Source organism: Hemicordylus capensis, chromosome 5 (assembly GCF_027244095.1).
Source record: "Hemicordylus capensis ecotype Gifberg chromosome 5, rHemCap1.1.pri, whole genome shotgun sequence".
NCBI classification, from domain to species: domain Eukaryota; kingdom Metazoa; phylum Chordata; class Lepidosauria; order Squamata; family Cordylidae; genus Hemicordylus; species Hemicordylus capensis.
Window position 1 is genome coordinate 108911426 of NC_069661.1, and position 19248 is coordinate 108930673.

The window sequence follows — 19248 nt, forward strand, 5'->3', positions numbered from 1 at the left end:
TGAACTGGAAACCATATGTGTACAGAACAGGGAGCTAGTCCTATTCAAACATACTGGAATGCACATATACTCAGCACATAGTGGGGCAGCGGGATTATGCCCACCTAGCCTGGCTTGCCTACATGTGTTGGATGCAACACACAGTCATCTGTATGCACATGGCCTTATCAGCATGCATAGATCTGGGAGGGAATTAGCTTTATCCAGCAAAATACAACTGTGGGGTAGCGATGGAAAGTAAGAATAGATTTTAAATTACTGTACATATCCAGGTTGAATTCTAGATTTGGGCATGTCATGACCCCAGTACTCAGTAGCAGCTTGAGATCTGACTTGAGGAGGGAGAAGCAGTCAGACCGAAGGAGTTAGCACCAGGACCTGACACCAGGCTGTAGTCTGAACCTCTCAGGTGGAAGATCCTGAGATCACAGACCCAGCACTAGGGATGTGCACAAAACCTGTTTGCCCAGTTCAGTTCAAATTCAAACCGGGTTCGAACCAGGAGGGGGTAGTTCGGTTTTGGTTTTGCTTGAACCCCCTCAGGTCAGTTTGAATTCAAACCATTTTGAACTGGTTCGAACCTCCAAAAGTGGGTGCAGTGGTAGCTGGCAGCCATGGTTACCTGCCACCCAAACCCCAAAACAATTGGATACTCGTATAATTTTTTATGAATTTTTGAAATTTATTTTTATTTTTCTCTCATAGGGTATAATGAGACTTGAACCAGCCCATTATTTCCTATTGTGGAGCACCCATGGGTGCCAACAACAACCCAAACCTCGAAGCAATCGGACACTCCTATTATTTTTTTATGAATATTTGAAATATTTTCAATTATTTTCTCATAGGGTATAAGGGGACCTGAACCAGCCCATATCCCCTATTGTGGAGCACCTAGGGACACAAAAGTGGGGTGGATGGTAGGCACCCAGGAGTGCCTACCACCCACAAAACCCCAAGGCAATTGGAAGCAACTGGGAGTGGTTGGCACCCTCACTCTGGGCCACCCCAGCACCCCCCAAGTGTAGTTATGGGGCTGTTGAAACCTCCATTCTTCCCTATGGAGAAAAACCTTAAAGCCACTTGTGGGGTGCTGGGGTGGCCCAGAGTGAGTGGTGGTGTAGTACACAGAGGGTGCTAACCAACCCCATGGGTTGCTAACCCATGGGGTACTGGGTTTTGTTGTTTTTGAAGTGTTCTGAGTGTAGTTTCTTTTAAGAAACTACATAACTTATATATAACTTATATGCATATAAGATTTTCAATGACAAACCATGAGTCCACTCTTTGCTAACCTTAAAGACACATACACTTCAAAAATCACTTAAAAACCAGCCCTTTGCCCAATTCCTTTCAAATAATTATGATAGCTTCCTTGCCCCCCTTGGGCACTACCACCCACCACACTCCACTATAGGCCACCCCTTTGCCCCCGACATGAAGCTATACATTTGCTGACACCTCCATGCTTCTTTATGGAGAAAAACCTTAAAGACACATACACTTCAAAAATCACTTAAAAACCAGCCCTTTGCCCAATTCCTTTCAAATAATTCTGATAGCTTCCTGGCCCACCTTGGGCACTTCCACCCACCACACTCCACTCTAGGACACCCCTTTCCCCCCGACGTGAAGCTATACATTTGCTGCAATCCTCATTATTCCCTATGAGGAATTCCAAAATACTTTTTAAATTCACCAATAATGAGAGGACTGTCCGATTGCCTTGGTATTTTGTGGGTGGTAGGCACCCCTGGGTGCCTACCACCCACACAACTTTTGTGCCCCTAGGTGCTCCACAATAGGGGATAATGGGCTGGTTCATGTCCTATTATACCCTATGAGAAAAATAATTAAAATATTTCAACTATTCATAACAAATCGTAGGAGTGTCCGATTGCTTTGGGGGTTGGGTGGTTGTTGGCACCCATGGGTGATCCACAATAGGGAATAATGAGATGGTTCTAGTCCCATTATTCCCTATGAGAGAAAAATAAAAATAAATTTCAAAAAATCATAAAAAATCATAGGAGTGTCCGATCGCTTTGGGGTTTGGGTGGTAGGTACCCATGGGTGCCAGCTACCACCCCACCCACCTTTGGAAGTTCAAACCAGTTCAAACCGGTTCAAATAAACCACCCCCAGTTTGGTTCGAATTCGAACCTGCAACTTGAACCTGATGGCTGGTTTGGTTCGAGTTCGAACCATCGAACCACCCTGGTTCAAATTTGAACCAGTTTGAGTTTGAACCGGTTCGTACATCCCTACCCAGCACTTGCCAATAGGAATGTGCATGAAATGGATTTTGCATTCTGTTTTGAGCTTGAAATGAAACACAGACTGCTGGAATGTTCCATTGACACAATGGTCAGACTGGCTGTTTCTACTAAACAAACTTGGAACCTTTTGAGTGTTTCGGCCACATGGATCAATGGGGAAATGCAAAACAACCCATTGTTTCCCATGGATAGCTCCTAGCACACCAAAGTGGGTTGGGTGTTAGGGCATGAAGGGTGCTACCTATAACCCAACCCCAAAAAGAAATGCGCAAGCATGCAATTTTAAACCTTTCCCTAAATCCCCTATAGGATCCTGCAGTGTTCCGAGTTTCCTCAGTGTTTCCTATGGCCAGAACAAGCTGCAATCACAGTGTGCATGCACACAAGTTTTGTATTACAATTTGCAACGCATTTTGCAGCCCTGCCTTGAAAAACATTGCAAAAGTACACAGTAAAAGGGAACAGACAAAACCACAACTCAAAAAAGGAAAGAAGGAAGGCACCCAGGTTCTGCCTTTGTCTATCTGAGATCCAGCAAAACTAGATAATTAATAATATAGCAACAAAAGCACAGCATATTATGTGGTATCTCAGGTGGAGGCTATGGCCAGGAGTGCTTTCTATCAGCTTCGGCTGATTCGACAGCTGCGTCCATTCCTTGAAGAGGATGACCTCAAAACAGTGGTGCACCAGCTGGTAACCTCCAGGCTTGACTATTGCAATATGCTCTACTTGGGGCTGCCTTTGGACGTAGTTCGGAAACTTCAGTTAGTTCAAAATGTGGGGCAAGCTGGAGAGACTATATTATGCCTGTTTTGAAACAGTTGCACTGGCTGCAATATGTTTCTGGGCAAAATACAATGTGCTGGTATTCTGGTACCTTTAAAGCCCCGAATGGCTTAGGTCCAGGTTAGCTTAGAGAGCACCTTCTTCTGCATGATCCCCACTGCACATTAAGGTCATCTGAAGAGGTTCGTCTACAGCTACAGTGCATCTGGTGGTGACTCAGAGGCGGGCCTTCTCTGTAGCAGCTCCTGGGCTATGGAATGCACTCCCTGCAAAAATCCTTAATCTGAATTTATTATTGGCCTTCAGGAGAGCCCTCTGTTTGGCCTAGCCTTCCAGGGTTTTTTATAAATTGCTGTAAATGTTTTTAATACATTGTAACCTGGTTTTCCAGGGTTTTCGAACTGTCCTGAATGTTTTAACTGTTAATTGTTTTATGGCATTTTATAATTTCAGTTTTTAACTGTTAATTGGTTTTAATTGTTTTGTTTTAATGTAAACTGCCTGAGCCATTTTTGAAAGGGTGGAATAGAAATTGAATGAATGAATGAATATTATACTCAGTGCTGAGAACAGAAAATCATAAAATCATACTTTCCTTGATGCCTCCCTCCCTCCCTCCTCTCTTGATGTATCCTCTTTGAGAGAGGCATAAGGGCTCTCTCTGCCTCCCAGTCCCTTTGAATATATTTGAAATTTGAAATTCCCTCATTTTGTGTTCCCTCCTCCTCCCGCCCCCCTGCCAACTGAGGCACAGTTGCCCATGACAACAATTGATTTGTATGATAACAAGCCAACCAAGAAGAAAGGAGACTGCAAGCCAAATGGAAACCAGTGCCAGAAAAGCAATTAGCAAGGGGAAAACAGGCTTTGAAAATGGTGCTTGGGACATCAAATTGGTTTGATTGAAACAGTGTTGTTCTGCTCCAAGCTTGAAACAGGCCGCTTTTGAAAGAGGGTGTTCTGTTTCCAGCATGAAACACTCCAAATGGCCCATTTGGATTCAAAACATTGCACCATCGAAACATTTTGCACACCCTCCTCATTGAGCCTGAAGCCAAGACCCTCAAAAAACTGGTTTCTTTCACACTCATCCACAGCAGGAGCCATGAATCAGGGGGTTAACAGAGTTTGTCTGTAGGCACAAACTGTTGTGTTGCAGTAAAGGTTTAGCACAAGAATGTGCTATTGTTCAAGACAATACAATCTACACTGTAAAATTGCAGCACCCAAATACATGCTACAAGGCAGCTCTGTTCCAAACCAGTTTCAAGGCTCTGCTGTAGTATTCTGAAGCAAAGTAGATGAGCCTGTAGGGTAGGTATAAAGCAGAGCCCTCTGTTGCAGTTTCTTTGGTGTATTTCCCCCATTGCCCTTTGTACAGTTTCAGTACATTCACTCACAAGCCAGCACAAAAGCTATGAGGCTAAAAAAGCAAAGCAAATAGATGTTACAGTCTGAAAAAAGTCATCTCATGAGAAAATTCACTTGGAGCTTGAAAGGCACCATCATTCTCACCAGGTCACTACTTACTAGCGATCTTTAATCCAAGCATAACACAGAAGTTGAATCAAAAGGTTTGCAATGCTTACTTTCAATATGGGATACATATTACAATCCCCAAAGTTCTTCCCTAGCTCAAAATGTTTATTCCCTGACTACTTGCCTCCCTCCTTCCTACCCAGAGCCGCCTTGTTGCTGTTCAGTGCTTGAGATGTCCCGCCTCACAGGCCCCATCATTGGGTTGGAGTCAGGACTGCCATCAAAAGCCCCTGCTCCCACTTCACCAGCCCAGATTCTCCTCAGGCCTCAGCTGAGAGGAAGCATGTGCATCACCATCGCTGGCTGTTTGCACACACGAGGCAGCAGCAGCTGGACTCTTCAGTTCCACAATGCTGCTCTCTTCCTTCTAGCAAAGAACTTGTTCAGAAGCAAAGTGGGGAAAATAGTTGCTGGAGGGCAGAGACAGACCAAAAGAAAGAGGGAGGGAGGGAGGGAGGGAAGGAGAGGGGGGGGAGAGAGAGAGAGAGAGAGAGAGAGAGAGAGAGAGAGAGTTGCTGTTGGCTCAGCAGCACAACAGCAACAAAAGGTCCAGCCACTGCTGCAGGAGGCATGTTCCATGCTGCCTCACACACCATGCAAACCACCAGCAGCAGTGGGATGTGTGCACTCTAGCAGCTGACACCAGTAGCAAGGGAGAGGAAGGTATCTGGGCCAGTGAGGTAGAGAAGGAGCGAGTGAGGGGGGAAGGAAGCACAGAGGCAGTGGCAGCAGAATTGAGGTGGGGGTGGCAGCAGAGGCAACAAGCAGGTAGGGTGACGCTGGTCGGGGGGCATGGTGCCTGCACATTTGCTGCCTATGGCTTTGGCCTCACTTGGCCTCATGGGGGAGCTGCCCCACCTCACCATCTAGCTGCTCACTACCTCAGAGTCCCCTCTTCCATTTACTTCCTTCACTTAATCTCCAGCGATGGCAGCAACAGAATCAGTAGTAACATATCTGTAGCAGTGGGGAAACTACAATTCCCAGCATTCCTTCCACCTAATATGCAGTCAACATTATGTGCCAGGCAGGGCAGGGCAGGGGGAGGAGGCAAAAAGAGTCTCATTTTGCCACTGCTTTAGCCAGGGGGCGGGGCGGGGGGAGGTAAATTAGAATAAAGGGACCCTGATTTGCTTTCAGTGACATCCCTGGGGTCTAAAATGGAGTTGGGATTAGGTTAGAAAAACAACACATTATATTGGCATTGTAGGAAAATTGTTCATTTTTCTGAGCCCAATCCTTATTTAACTGGGAGGAGTTAGCCCATTGCTAATGCTTACCTGGCCTGATGAGCCTCTTCCTGTGGTGGATGAGAGCACTCCACATGGACACCTTTATCGGCAGAGGCCAATTTTTCCCTTTTATTGAGAGAGAACAAATGTGTGAATTAGGCCTCCACATCACATATCCATGCCACATGTTGCATTACACCTGTGATGAATGGGGGCAGACCATAACACCACCATGGAAAGAGGATTGTCAAGCTAGGTAAGCACACAGACTGTACTCTCTGAACATTACTAAGAACATTGAGGGAAATTAATTCTGAGTTGTGATTAACAGCCAGGACTTGGACAAACAACAGAGAAACTATTTCAGCAAATTTCTTGTAATTTGCTTAGCTGTTCAATGAAAGATATTCCCTTAAAGAATATGTGCAGATTTCAACATAATAATTGAAAGCTCGCGAACTGGACTTAGTTCTATCACTAATATTACTGCTAGAAAACCCATAAATGGAGCCATAATCAAGGATATTATCTGGGCTAAAAAACTGTACCAGATTTGTACATTATGTTTGCTGACTTTTCATGCAAGGAAGAAACTGGTATAAGAATATTTTATAATTAAGACACTTCAAATTATACACTACACATATCCCTTCTTACCCAAACTGGATTTTGCTAATTAAATATTTGATTCAAGAACAAATGAAAGCTTTAAAAGGAGCGTTAAAAAGCCATTTATGCTCATGAAAAGCATATTTTAAAAAACTGAAAAACAAATATTAAAGTAAAATTTAAAGGGAAACCAGTTTTTAATCAAAGTAAAATCTAAGCAATTGACCTGTGATTTATGTAGGATTTTGAATATCTAGCACAGACAGTAAACCTAACCATTATTCAAAATAATATAATTGCTACCTTCCCATGAAATATTCTCATTTGTTATCAAAATGGAATAGACCAAACTAATTTAGAGTAGTTAAGTATATACCTGCTTAGAAATAAAATATTACTCAACAGATACAGGTAGATTTATTTCCAGAAGATCTATCAAATACCCAAGTTCTCTAAAATACATAGTTGATGGTTCCATGCTTGTCATTGTTTTAATTAGAAGATGCTCTCCCCCACCACCCCGTTCCCACCGGACACAGTTTTGAAAACTTGCATTCAATACATTTTGGAAACCAAGACATCTTGAGCTTATAACAGCTGACTTTGCAAATAGCTCAAAGTTAAGATATAAACCCTTGGCAGAGGCTCAGTAGGTCAGTATGTGGGACTTCTTAATGACGGTGCCCAGGCTTGGGAACTCTCTGTCCCAGAAGACACGTTTGCCCTCTTCCTTGATGACATTCAGATGCTGTGTAGAAACTGTATGATTTGGGTATGTATTCTTGAAGTTCTGCTCTTGCTTGTTCAGTCAAATAAATCATTCACGGGAGTACTATTTAGTGAGGCATGGGTGCAATTCTTTTGGTTTTTATAACATATGTAAAGTATTCCTCAGGAAAAGCTACAATTCCAGCCAGATGATTGATTTTACTTACAGAGTTATTGTTTGAGACACTTAAATGTGCTTTTGTACTAGATGCACATGCCAACGGCCAAATGTGTTCATTTTTTTTAAAAATCTAAACTACACAGCAAATAATGGCTGACATCTAGATTAAGATACTCAATGGTACTACTCAGGAATGACTCTAAAGCACAGCTTAAATTCAATAGGACTGTCACTGAATGATTTAGTCAGGGTGGCAGCCAATTAAACTAACTAGTGTGAGATATAAAAAAGAATCATAAGTTGGTAAATGTTGATAATATATATTTTCTGTTGCACTTTAAATTTTGAATATTCAAGATAGAGTTTGTGAACCTTTCTATGAATTTTATTCTCCCCACTCTGCACGCCGCTCTGAAATCTGAGGCAGTACCCACAAGCAGTATTGCTTCCCAATAGTAACCAAAGTGTGTTCCTTTTTGTGATGATAAATTCTGAAGGAAAACTTTGAATGACAAGGCAGAAAACATTCCTAGTAAATTAAGTATATATTTTGAATTTTATCTGATGGGGGAAATGAGTCATAAGTAAAATAAATACTTTTGAGTTTTCACCATGCTGTCAAGCACAGTCAAAAACCCACTAAATTAACAACAGTGCCAAGTGGAAGTGGAAGGGAATCTTATGCTTCCTCTGGAAAATATTAGACAGTGGATGATGGACATATTTAGTCAGAGTGAGGACCTATTAAAATAAACCAATTATTTGAATCAGAAGTACTTAATTATTTCTTAATCAAAATTTTAGATTTCAATGTGTGTCAACAGTTACTTAGACAATACGCATAGAAGAAGGAAACTTCACTATAACTGCCACAATTTTCAAGAAATAGTGCTTTAAGGTTAGTAGTCCTAGAAAGAGACTGGGAATGCCCTTCCCCCATTGATTATGACATCACTATTCAGCTCCTCCAGGTGTTGCTTGTCAGAGTACACTACTGAGCTGTACTCTCTCTCTCTCACTTTCATATGTATACTTTTACTGTTCCCTATGACTTAGTGGAAAAGCTCATGCTGTATGCAGAGGCCACAAGTTCACTTCCTAGCATTTCCATATAGGGCTCAGAAAGAGCTCCATCTGAAACCGTGGAGAACTGATTACCAGCCAATGTAGACAACATGGTTGTGCACCATGTTGGGTCTAACAAACCTGCTGGGCGTGACTTGCTCTGTGTTGGGATTTGTCGAAGAGGGTCCTGCCACAATCTCAGGGAGCCTCTGACAGCCAGAACTATCAGGAGGCACCCTCCTGTCAGGGCAAAACTATGCTGGAGATCCAACAACTCTGTTAGACCTCCCTGCACTTGCTACCCTCTTCTCTCCCTCCACCTGTGTGACCAGGTGGGGCAGGAGACAGCTGTGTTAACTTGATTATGGGAGTGTCAGAAAAAACTGTCAAACCCAGAAGCATCCACACCACTCACAGGATCTAGAAGGAGAGTTAAAGAAAAGGGGGGAAGCCCCTTTTAAATTCCAAGCTGCAGAAGGCAGCCGTATGTGTGTGCACACATGGATGCACAAACACAAACACAAGCTCCCTCTGGAGCAAATATGAAGCAACACAGACTATCCCCTTCCTCCACCCAGTCACAGGCAGCATTTTCTGTTCTGGGACTGGTAGGATTTGATATTGTGGGCAGGGAGAGGAGAGGGAGGAGGAGGAAGAGGCAGCAGCAGTGGAGGGTCTGACAGAGCTACCAAATCTCCCACACAACATGACAGTTGGGAGGGGCTGATACTGGCAATGCCACTTTTGCCTGAGTCAGAATCAGACATTTGACAGTGCACTGGCCTAGAAGACAATACTGAATGAGAAGAACTAATGATCTGACACAGTATAAGGCAGCTTCATATGTATTTAAAGTGCAGTTATTATCCAATTAGGTCAATGGACACACAATAATAACACTGTTGCTGCATAATCTCTCTGTTGCAATGGATGTGAGATTTACGGAATGAAACAGTTTAATTTATGAACAGTCCTTAAAGACCTTAACCCCTACTAACCTGGCAAAGAGGCACCTTTTAACGTGGTGATTCTCTTTTATTTAGCAGGGGGAGAGTAACTAGCCATATCCACCCCCAGCACAGTATTTCCAGTGACTGTTGCTGGTGTCTATCTTGTGTTTCTTTTTAGATTGTGAGCCCTCTGGGGACAGGGAGCCATCTTATTTATGTATATTATTTCTCTGTGTAAACCACCCTGAGCCATTTTTGGAAGAGCGGTATAGAAATCAATCAAACAAACAAACAAAGGACCAGGCTTCACAGCACTATATCTCATATGAAGCCCAGTTCAACATGCAATCTGTGGGAAAGTAGCCACGAAAATGCAACTGGCTGGAGCATGTTTCACAGGTTAAGTTCTTCATAAGAGCACCTTCAAGGGTCCCAAGGATTTTCGCCATACAATTGCAAACAACAAAGGGCGGCAGTTTTGCAGCTTAATCTTAAATGAAACAATGGTGGAAACTGCCTGAATAGTGTGAGAAGGTGTTTCATTGTAACTAGCTGGGCCAGGCACAGAGCATCTGTGCCTCTAGTTCTCCCCGCCTGGCCATTTCCTTCCTCCCCCCACCCATCACCGTCATAGCTTTCTCCCGCCTGCCCCGTCTCCCCACTCCTGCCTGGCCGCCTGCCCCCTTCGCCATTTCCTTCCTCCTCCTTGTCCACCCACCTCCGCCACAGTTTCCCCTGTCTGCCCACCTCTGCTTCAGTTTCCTCCCAGTCCCCGCCTGCCTCCGCCGCCTCCTCCCCGCCCACCTCCACCACCATTGCCTCCTCAGTCTCCCGGCATCCCGGTCATTTGCCCGCCTGCCACTGCCGTTAACTCCCGGCCTGCTGGCTGGCTGCCCATCCCCATTGTTATCGTCCCCATCGCTATCCAGCAGCTCTCTGAACTCTTGCGAGAGCTGCCACACATGGGATTAGTGATGGGTACATCTAAGAGAAATAAGTAGATAGAAGATGGTTTGCTCCACAAAGCAGCTTCCAACATCCAAATGTTGGGATAAGGGCAGGATGAAGGGGGCTCCCACCCCAGCTGTAACACTAAGGGGGTATCAGGAAACTACATGCTGCATGCTGCCAGTCACCCTCTCCTCCTCCCTTCACCCAAACAGCAGCATGGGGTGTGGCTGTTTGGCCATGCTCAGATGAGGCATCCAGGGTGCAGAAACAGCTGGTCCCAGCACTGCCATCATCATAGTATTTTCAAACAGTGCCCACTCCCACAATGCCCACTCCCATGAGTTAATGTGAGATCAAAAGAGAATGTATAAACAGCAATAAGCTCTATTTATGCAGCTCAGAATAAAGTTGCAATAATCATAGGACTTTAGTATATAGATGTATATCCTTAATCACACATTACATCATAGGACAGAACACACACACACACACACACACACACACACACACACACACACACAGAGTGGCTCTTTTACAAATTATCTCGAAGACATATGCATGGGTCTAGTGAGCAAAATCTTATTCTTCTATGCATACTGATAGGATTACGTACAATACTAACACATGCAATGGATGTAAACACATGTTCCCTTTGTGTGTACAGTATTTCCTGAAAGAAACATCTGAACAGGCCATTGGGTTAACAAAAACCAGGGAGTAAACAAAACACAGAAAAGTGAAAAAAATATTGATGAGTCTTTTGACTCCCTTCAAAATTCTTCTGAAGATTCTCTGAGGAGGAAATAGCAAATTTGCTTCAAAATGTCTCTTTGGGCAGAACCCTAACATGAGAAATTTAGCTCTTTTAGATGTTTCTCTCGAGGACGTACCCTCAAATTTGCTTCAAATTTTGTTTTAGTTAAAATAAGGGTGACAACTCTATAAGCGGCATAAGAGAATTATATGCACCAAATATATGCATTTTTCACAGACATAGCAACAGGGCAAAATATACCAGGCCAACAGATCCAATGTAGTATTCCAAATTTCCACCAGACAGCTCTGTTTTCAAAGCTGAGCAATATTATTTCCCCTTAAAGGATTTTAAAGCAGTGTGGCGCAAATATAAGTACTGCCCAAGAAGATTAAATCCTGATCTGTTGACCATATGCCCAGAGCTGTTATTCATTTATAACCACCCATAGTCACCTCATCTCAATTTTTCTCAAAGACTAAGTTCAGACTGTGGGCGAAATTGTCTGGCTCTGACCTGGGGCTGGGCAGAGCAACCACTGCTTTGAGGCACTAATAAAAGCCCTCTGAATGAATGATCTCCCCTTTCAAAACACAAGGTTTCAGCTATGTGGTGCTCACTGCACATTAAATTCATAGGGACCTATTACATCTTAGTGATGCAGTCTTAACTCTCTCTATGCTCCATTTTAACATTGTCTGACTGTTTTATTGGTACACCATTTTGCTCAATTCAGAATGTATAAATGAACACCTATTCTCTGTAGCAGATGCAGCTTAGCTTACTATCATCTTGGTCCTTCTAGATTAATAATATAAAGTCCAGCATCATCAACTCCCATCAAAATATTCAAATTGCCTAAATAAAGACTTTTAACATAAATTCAAGATGACAACTGATTATGGATCTGTCAGCTTGATCATCCAGGCTCGACACTTGTTTCGAGACGCATTTCAAGTTTCCTGCTTTCCATAATTGCAAAGATGAAGCCCTTGCATATTTTTTCCAATACGTGCTAGCTGTGAGCAAACAGGACTGTCAGTCACTTATTCATTCTTCTTCTCCCTCTTTCTCTCTCTCACAAAGCCCAATGCTAGCCATGTCATTAGCCTGCTTGTTGTAGTTCTTAGTAACCCCAAAAGACTAAATGGATGATCTGAAAGTACACTTGGGATTTCCCGATAAAACCTAGAAAGATGACAAGAGAAGAGCTGTCATGGATTCCAGACTTTGAGACAGGAGAAACCTTGCATAAGAGGCTGGGACCCAACCTGGAATTATCCATGTTCAGGTTTCAGGGTCCTCTTTAAACTCAGGAGGCAATGGGGGTATGTACCAGCAGTTCCTGTGATTGGCAGAAAAGATGAAACCCTGGGATTATCCAGGCCTGGTGTAAATATAGGAAGCCTAACCTTCTGTCATGCCTGTTCAGTATGTTATCCTAAACTAGATTCAAGTACAAGAGTGCACCACATGATTCAACTGTTTCCCATTACAAACCATCTCAGTTCTTCATCCTCTCAATTATTTCTTCAACAGCTCATCTTAATCTTCTCCAAGTCTCTGTTCTGTCTTAGTTCTTGCTTGCCATATTATCTGAATTGCCATATTATCTGAATTTATCCCTGCCCTTAAACTAATCTATATTTCACTTAACCAGCATGACACGACATGAGATATAAGCCAAATGGAATGTTAACCAATGTTCTCAGTGTTCTAATCTCAAATTTTCTATTTCCTATTAATCTTTCCAGCCTTTAGACAGAAAATATAGATAATTTTCTCTCTGGTCCTGTGTCTCCAAATACACAAAACATATTTTGCAAAAACTTCACATGTCAGACATCTGTTTACGGAACAGATTCAATTTGGCTTCAAAATTTTGTCCAATCATAACACACATCTTTCTCTTATAGGCGCCAACCTTTATTCATCAAATGAGTTATTTCTCATGTTGTGAAGTCCTGTCTATCCCAGAATATATTTTAGCTCTCTTCCTCACCTTCCACTCTTCCAAAACAAGTGAAACACTTATTTTTGAATTAATCATACTAGCTATTCACTGGTATCAGTCATTTTCTGAGAGAGGGAGGAGGAGAGAGAGAGAGTTGGGACTAGGCCAAAACAATGAAACTAAAATAACCCAGAGGCATTCAAAGGCTTGTGAGTGGGTCAAGTGTTTTGCTTAGTCCATCTGCCTGTGGAGCTGCAGCCATAGTTATGCTGGATATAATTTTTTTAAACTCAGAAATCCTCAGCGCCAACGTTTTCCAAATAACTGTAAATTACTGGAAGGTCCTCTTGATTGGTTGAGACCATAATAGGCTAACTTCAGATTTAATTTAATTGATTTAATTGATGGGGTAGGGAACAGATTGATCGTCCATTCTGTGTATATTATTGCCTTCACTGGTCAAAGTGTTTGTAGAGTTGGGTAATGACTGGGATTGCAGTAGCAGGCTCCACTCATAATCTACGTACATTGAGGACATTGTGCCCAGTCCCTACATGTATAAAATATATATGCGTGTGGTTGTTCATGTAGTGGGGATCCTGCGTAGGTTGAGGCAAGTCTTACCACCACGCTCCAATTTCCCAGCTCCAAACAGTGTGTGAAATGGTTTTTAAACAGGCAGTACATAGGATAAACCTTTTTCCATTCAAAAGTTCTGTATTCTAGCTCACTGTATCTATATGACAGTTCCTAACATTTTCTAGCTGTCATGCTCCTTAAAGCCCAGGATTTTGTCACCCAGTACATTCATACTAAGAAACAGAAACTAGAGGGCTGGGCTTATGCAAACAAAGGGATGGAGCTATGCAGATAGAGGCTGGCACAGTTCTCAATTACTCTCATCTAGTTCTAGCTGACAAAGCCAATAGTCTACAGCAGGGGTGGGGAACCTTTGCCCTCCAGCTGTTGTTGAACTACAATTCCCATCTGGGGATGGTGGGAGTTGTAGTTCAAAAACAGCTGGAGGGCCAAGGTTCCCCACCCCTGGTCTACAGCCTGGTCTGCAACGGAGGGCAGGCACAACTTGCAACTCAACACAGACATTGGGGTTTTTGTGGGGCAGGGAGACAGGATGTGCACCACAGCACGCCATGGTGGTATCCCTAAATGCACTCTTTTACATTCTCCAAACTAAATAAATGCTGGCATCTACATCTATAAGAGAAGAATGTGTGTGTGTGTGTGTGTGTGTGTGTGTGTGTGTGTGTGTCTTAAAAAATATTTTATGCTTACTCTACCTTTCAAATTCCAAAAGGAAATGCTCAGGGTGTCCTACATAACTAAAGCCAACTATACAACAAGAATAGAGTCAACAATTAAATAATAAACACATACACTTGGGGACTGCACATGAGGGAACAATGTGTCTGTGCAGAAAGATGCTCTGCAATCCACTATTGGTTCACCTGTATACACAGCCCCCCCCTTCACACACATACCACTTGTGATACTCAATTCATCAATTTATTACGGATAAAAAACCAGACTGCTAAAGACACCAGTAGAATCCTTCATTCAGCACCTGGACATTTCATTAGCTTGTCAATAATGACCTTTTGATTTGTTCCTATGTCATTCTGGCAAAAATGTCATTCTGCCACCAAAAATGACTCTCATACCACTTCAGACATAAATGAATGGTTCCTGAAATGCCCCAAACATGAGGGCAACAATAGGTTGATTGTTTGCATGCAACAGTTGTTTGATGGTTTGCAACAACTGATCACTTCACCCAGTGCAACATAACAGCAGCAACAAAATAGCTCAGTGACAGGGAGGGGGCCAATTATACACCTTTCAAAAGAATTTGAAGACACAGTGGTGTACCTCTTCATTGCTAAGGCACAGCAATTAGTGGTCTCAGTGAAACTGCAATGGATGCTTTGTTTACATTTCATCTGGAATGACATGAATGCAGCCTCCCTCCATGGTTGTTTCCATTCCACTTTCAGGAGCATCCTCATCTTATTGCCTATGTGGTTGGAGTGTATCCCATGGTTCCATGCCATGCAGGCAACACATCCTCCACTGAGAAGGGATCATTAGCACAGTATCAAATCATTTAGTCCATCGTAGACATAAGATCTAGATGTCATCCTGAATAACATGGGAGCAACCACAAAAGCAGTAGCAGCAAGCATATGGCTTCAGGTAAATTGAAAATGGGGCCTGATATAGAACATGCTAAAACAAAACTTAATCTACTTCCACTGTACAAGGTATTCCATCATATCATATCATAGACGGGTGTACATGAATCAATCTGTGCCAAAACTGAAATTTAAATTACAGTTAATATGGCTGCAATCTTTTCCATCCCAGTTCTGAGTCTTGCACTCTACTCTTGCACTGGGTAGACCCAGTCTACCCTCCCCTTGGCACATGGTATAATGTGTTCATTGGTGATTGTGCAAATATATTGTCCCTTTGTTGCATGAACAAGCAGGGATTTAAATCACTTGAAATTCAGCAAAATATAAGGCAAAGTACATTAAGTTTAACATGCCTGTGAGAACTGGTTCTAAATTACTTTTTAGTATGGTTAGATACAAGTTGACTTCCAAAGCCAACAAAAAGCTGGAGTCAGACTTATTTTTAAAACATAAGTAGCGTAAATAAGAACAACTCTGTTCTATTTTCCTACCTACCTACTAGACTTTTATTAGCATGCTAAAGAATTTCATATGAGCAGTCACTAATACCTTTTCTATTTAAGTGCACATTCTATAAAGGTCTCCTTGGATATCAACACCATCAGATTAGTTAAACACTAACTCTGATCTGGCTTACTTACTTTAGAGCTGTTTCAGTAATTCCAAAATCTTCTAAAGAGAGCCCCATAAAAACCTACCACCACCACCCCCATTTTACAGTAATGAGTGTGGATTGTAGCCGTAGCTAAGCCGACAATAAACATGTTAAAACAGAGCCAACTGGCATTCCACACTGCATTAAGCAAAAAGTTCAACAGTTGTAACATAACACTTTCTAAACTTCAAAGTCAAATGAAAACATTAGAAATTATGACCTCAGTTGGACAATTTAATCATTTCTATGCTAAGACGACTATTAGACTTTCCATTACTATATAAGGAGATCAGAAGTGTCTTTTGTACTGTGTAAGTCAGAAACCTATGCACAGCTCCTTTTCCCCAGTTTAACACAGTAATGGTCAAACATCTAAAAGAAATGCTGAACATATAATTGAGATGCCATTACTGATTTTTGAAGTTTTGACTGGGGATTTGTAGAACTGCTCAGCTGAGCACTGCACAGTTTACCCTGGGGTAATCATAGAATCATGGAAATGCATTATTTCCAGTCAAACATCTGTCCAAAAGAAGAAAGTAGTTCTAGATTTGGTTTGTGGTCATCCAGCCAGATCAATTCAAAATTCAGGATTTTCCTATAATGTGTATATCCGTTGCAGTTATTTTAAAAGCAGCAGCAAAGTAGCATGATCCTGCCAAAGAGCATATTTCAAAGTTTTCTGCAGAGGAACTGAATGTGTGTTTCAATCAGAGTTATCTTTGGCTCAGTCATGTATGCAGAAAAATGCCACATGTGGTTTTTATATTCATTCACCTATTCTGTGAATATATGCTATATTCATGTCATTATCATGGGTGAAAGTAGGGGGGGCAGCCAGGGCACATGCCCTAGGCGCCACTGGGGGGGCACCAGTGCCATGCTACCCCCTACTCCCTCCCCAATTTGTGGATTTTAATAAATAAATAAATAAATAAATTTACCTTTGGCCCCTTCAGAGGGCTTCCTAAGGGCTGCGAGGTGTGGGTGGTCTGCAAGGGTTCCCCCTCCCTCCGCTGGCCTCTTAGATCACTGCCACAGCCTGTCTTGGGCTAATTTTCAGGCCTGTTTGGGCCTACAAAGATCAGTGTGGTGGCCATTTTGGAGATTGCTGCACATGCTCAAAAGGCCTCTGTAAGGCCTGGCAAGGCATAGGACCTCGCAGGGACCGTTTGAGCATGTGTGGTGGCCATTTTTAAAATTTTTTTAAAAGGCTGTTGGAAACAAAAATGGCTGCCGCAATGCTCAAATGGCCTCTGCAAGACCCAAGTCTAGATTTTTCACTGATCTAGGGAGTCAGAAGAATGTAAAGTTGTTGGCAAGGGACTTGAGCATTTAAAAAAAGATATAAATGTCACAAAAGTGGACAAAGCATCCCTTTAAAAGACAATGCTGGTTTAATACCTTGTAAGCTGGCAAAACTGAATGGTGGGTGGGGGAGAGGCAAGGAATAAAATAGAAATATTCACTCACATGCTGTTTAATTCTCTATACAGAGCTCTATCTCTGTGTGCATATTTGTCAAGCAATCTGATTATAAGGTTTGTGGGATTTCAAACTTGGAAACTGCCTGCCTTTAACTTGTGTGGTGCTTCCAAACAAACAAACAAACAAACAAACAAACAAACAAACAAACAAACAAACAACCTGAATATCACACTGTTTGGCTGTTCTGTGACTAGTTGCAACTTCCACCTTCTTCCTGATCAGGCTGCTGGATCCAAGCCTATTGTAAGCTGCTGGATAATTTCAGATTGTTTGGGGCCCCTAGGATTTCCCATTGCAACCATCTCCCTTTAAGGCAAAAGCTGTTTGGACAGAAATAAACCCATCCGTGAATTTTTTTGGAGGAGGCAACCTGTAGTGAGGTGTGAGCAGAGCATTTGCTAAAGAAAGCTTTCACTGCTTAGCTCTATGGAGGCATGGCCAGCACATGGATGTGCTGCATTTCCTTGGGAAGGCGACTGGCACATATGTGCCACATATGTGGTTGTGTGTGTGTGTGTGTGTGTGTGTTGCTTACAACCTGTTTCTCCTGAAAGTGTCTGAATTGTTTTTTTGAGCTGATATTATGGTAAAGTTATCTGAAAGATGGGTGTCAGATGTTTGGACAGGGGCGCAATTTCAGTGCTTGCCCTAGGCGCTATTTTCCCTAGATATGCCTCTAGTCATTATTCACTGAATCATGGAAACGAAGAATGCGAAGAACATGTGCTTTAAGGATTACTAGTCCTTAGTGGTTCCCTTCCACAACATTTTGGTGGATAACAGAGCAAATACATTCCAATCTGTCCAAATTCTGGAACACACTGTAGAAGCCAGACTGGATTCTGCCGTCTATTCCAGGCATTCAGAAAGAGCATATCTGGTTTGAAGCATGCAAACTAGGGGCCTAGAGATGTTCCCAGGCTCTTTGAGGACAGTAGATGATGAAAAAGAATGCTGCCTGTTAGTTGTGCTGAACATGATCAAGGAATACGAGGTGGCATCCTAGAATGTATATGATGGCCTGGTATATCCTACAACAACAAATATTTATATACCGCTTTTCAACAAAAGTTTCCAAAGCGGTTGAAAAAGAGAAATAATAAATAAATAAGATGGAACTAGATATAAAAGAAACAATGTAATGTACAACAGCAGCAAATTGTTAGACAATTGACTACCGGGTACAAATCTCACGTGTACCACATCATGAAAAACAGTCCGACCTGAAAAATATAGACAGAAGTTCTTTTCAAGTAAGTCCATAATGCACTGGACATAGAGATGCTCCTCTGATTTGAGTGATACTCCAAATCAGTTCCTTAAGTATGTGGATAAGGAGTGTGGATGCACACATCTCTCCCCCCGCCCGGCCAACCATCGTGTGTGTGGGGGTGGGGGGGTCATCCAAAACACTCCTCAAAGTGCATTTTAATACTACTACAAAGTAGTATTAAAACCAAGTTTTGAGGGAAGTTTGAATTCTCTGCCCTCACAATGAGATGACAGTGCAAGGTGGGTGGGCTATGTGCACCTACATTCTTCCCCTAAACGTTTTAGGGCCAGTTTAGTGCATCATCCAAATTAGCCCTTAGTATGTCTCCAGATTACAAAACAAAGTTCTGTGGTAAATAGTTGAATATAGTTCTAGGCCAGTAGGTGGCACTGTGTGGGGAGAAAGGGAAGGTTTCGAAAGGAAGATTAAAGTTTTTTTGTTTCAGCTCAACATGGTGGCTCTTTGTTAACTCTACAAGTTCTTTTTATTTCAGCCTCTCTAGGCAACTATAAATACTCAAATGCACCAGCCCTTACGCCTTCATACCATCAAATATAATCATCAGTGTTTTGTATTTCTATTTTGTGTATGTTTTCTTTTGATCCCCC

At 42.3% G+C, this 19248-nt stretch overlaps 1 protein-coding gene across 10 annotated transcripts in view; it reads right to left on the bottom strand.

Annotated features, from left to right (window-relative positions):
* PCDH7 (protocadherin 7) overlaps nucleotides 1–19248 on the bottom strand; it is a 557215-nt gene that overhangs the window by 48068 nt on the left and 489899 nt on the right. For 3 of the 10 annotated variants that reach the window (XR_008307989.1, XM_053253006.1, XM_053253007.1), the window contains one exon: nucleotides 5888–5965. The exons of the other annotated variants lie outside the window; for them this stretch is intronic. Coding sequence is in view for 2 of the 3 variants with exons in the window: in XM_053253006.1 (XP_053108981.1) it covers nucleotides 5888–5965 (78 nt within the window). In the remaining variant the exon portion in view is untranslated. The remainder of the gene's footprint in view (nucleotides 1–5887; nucleotides 5966–19248) is intronic. 10 annotated transcript variants of the gene reach the window in all.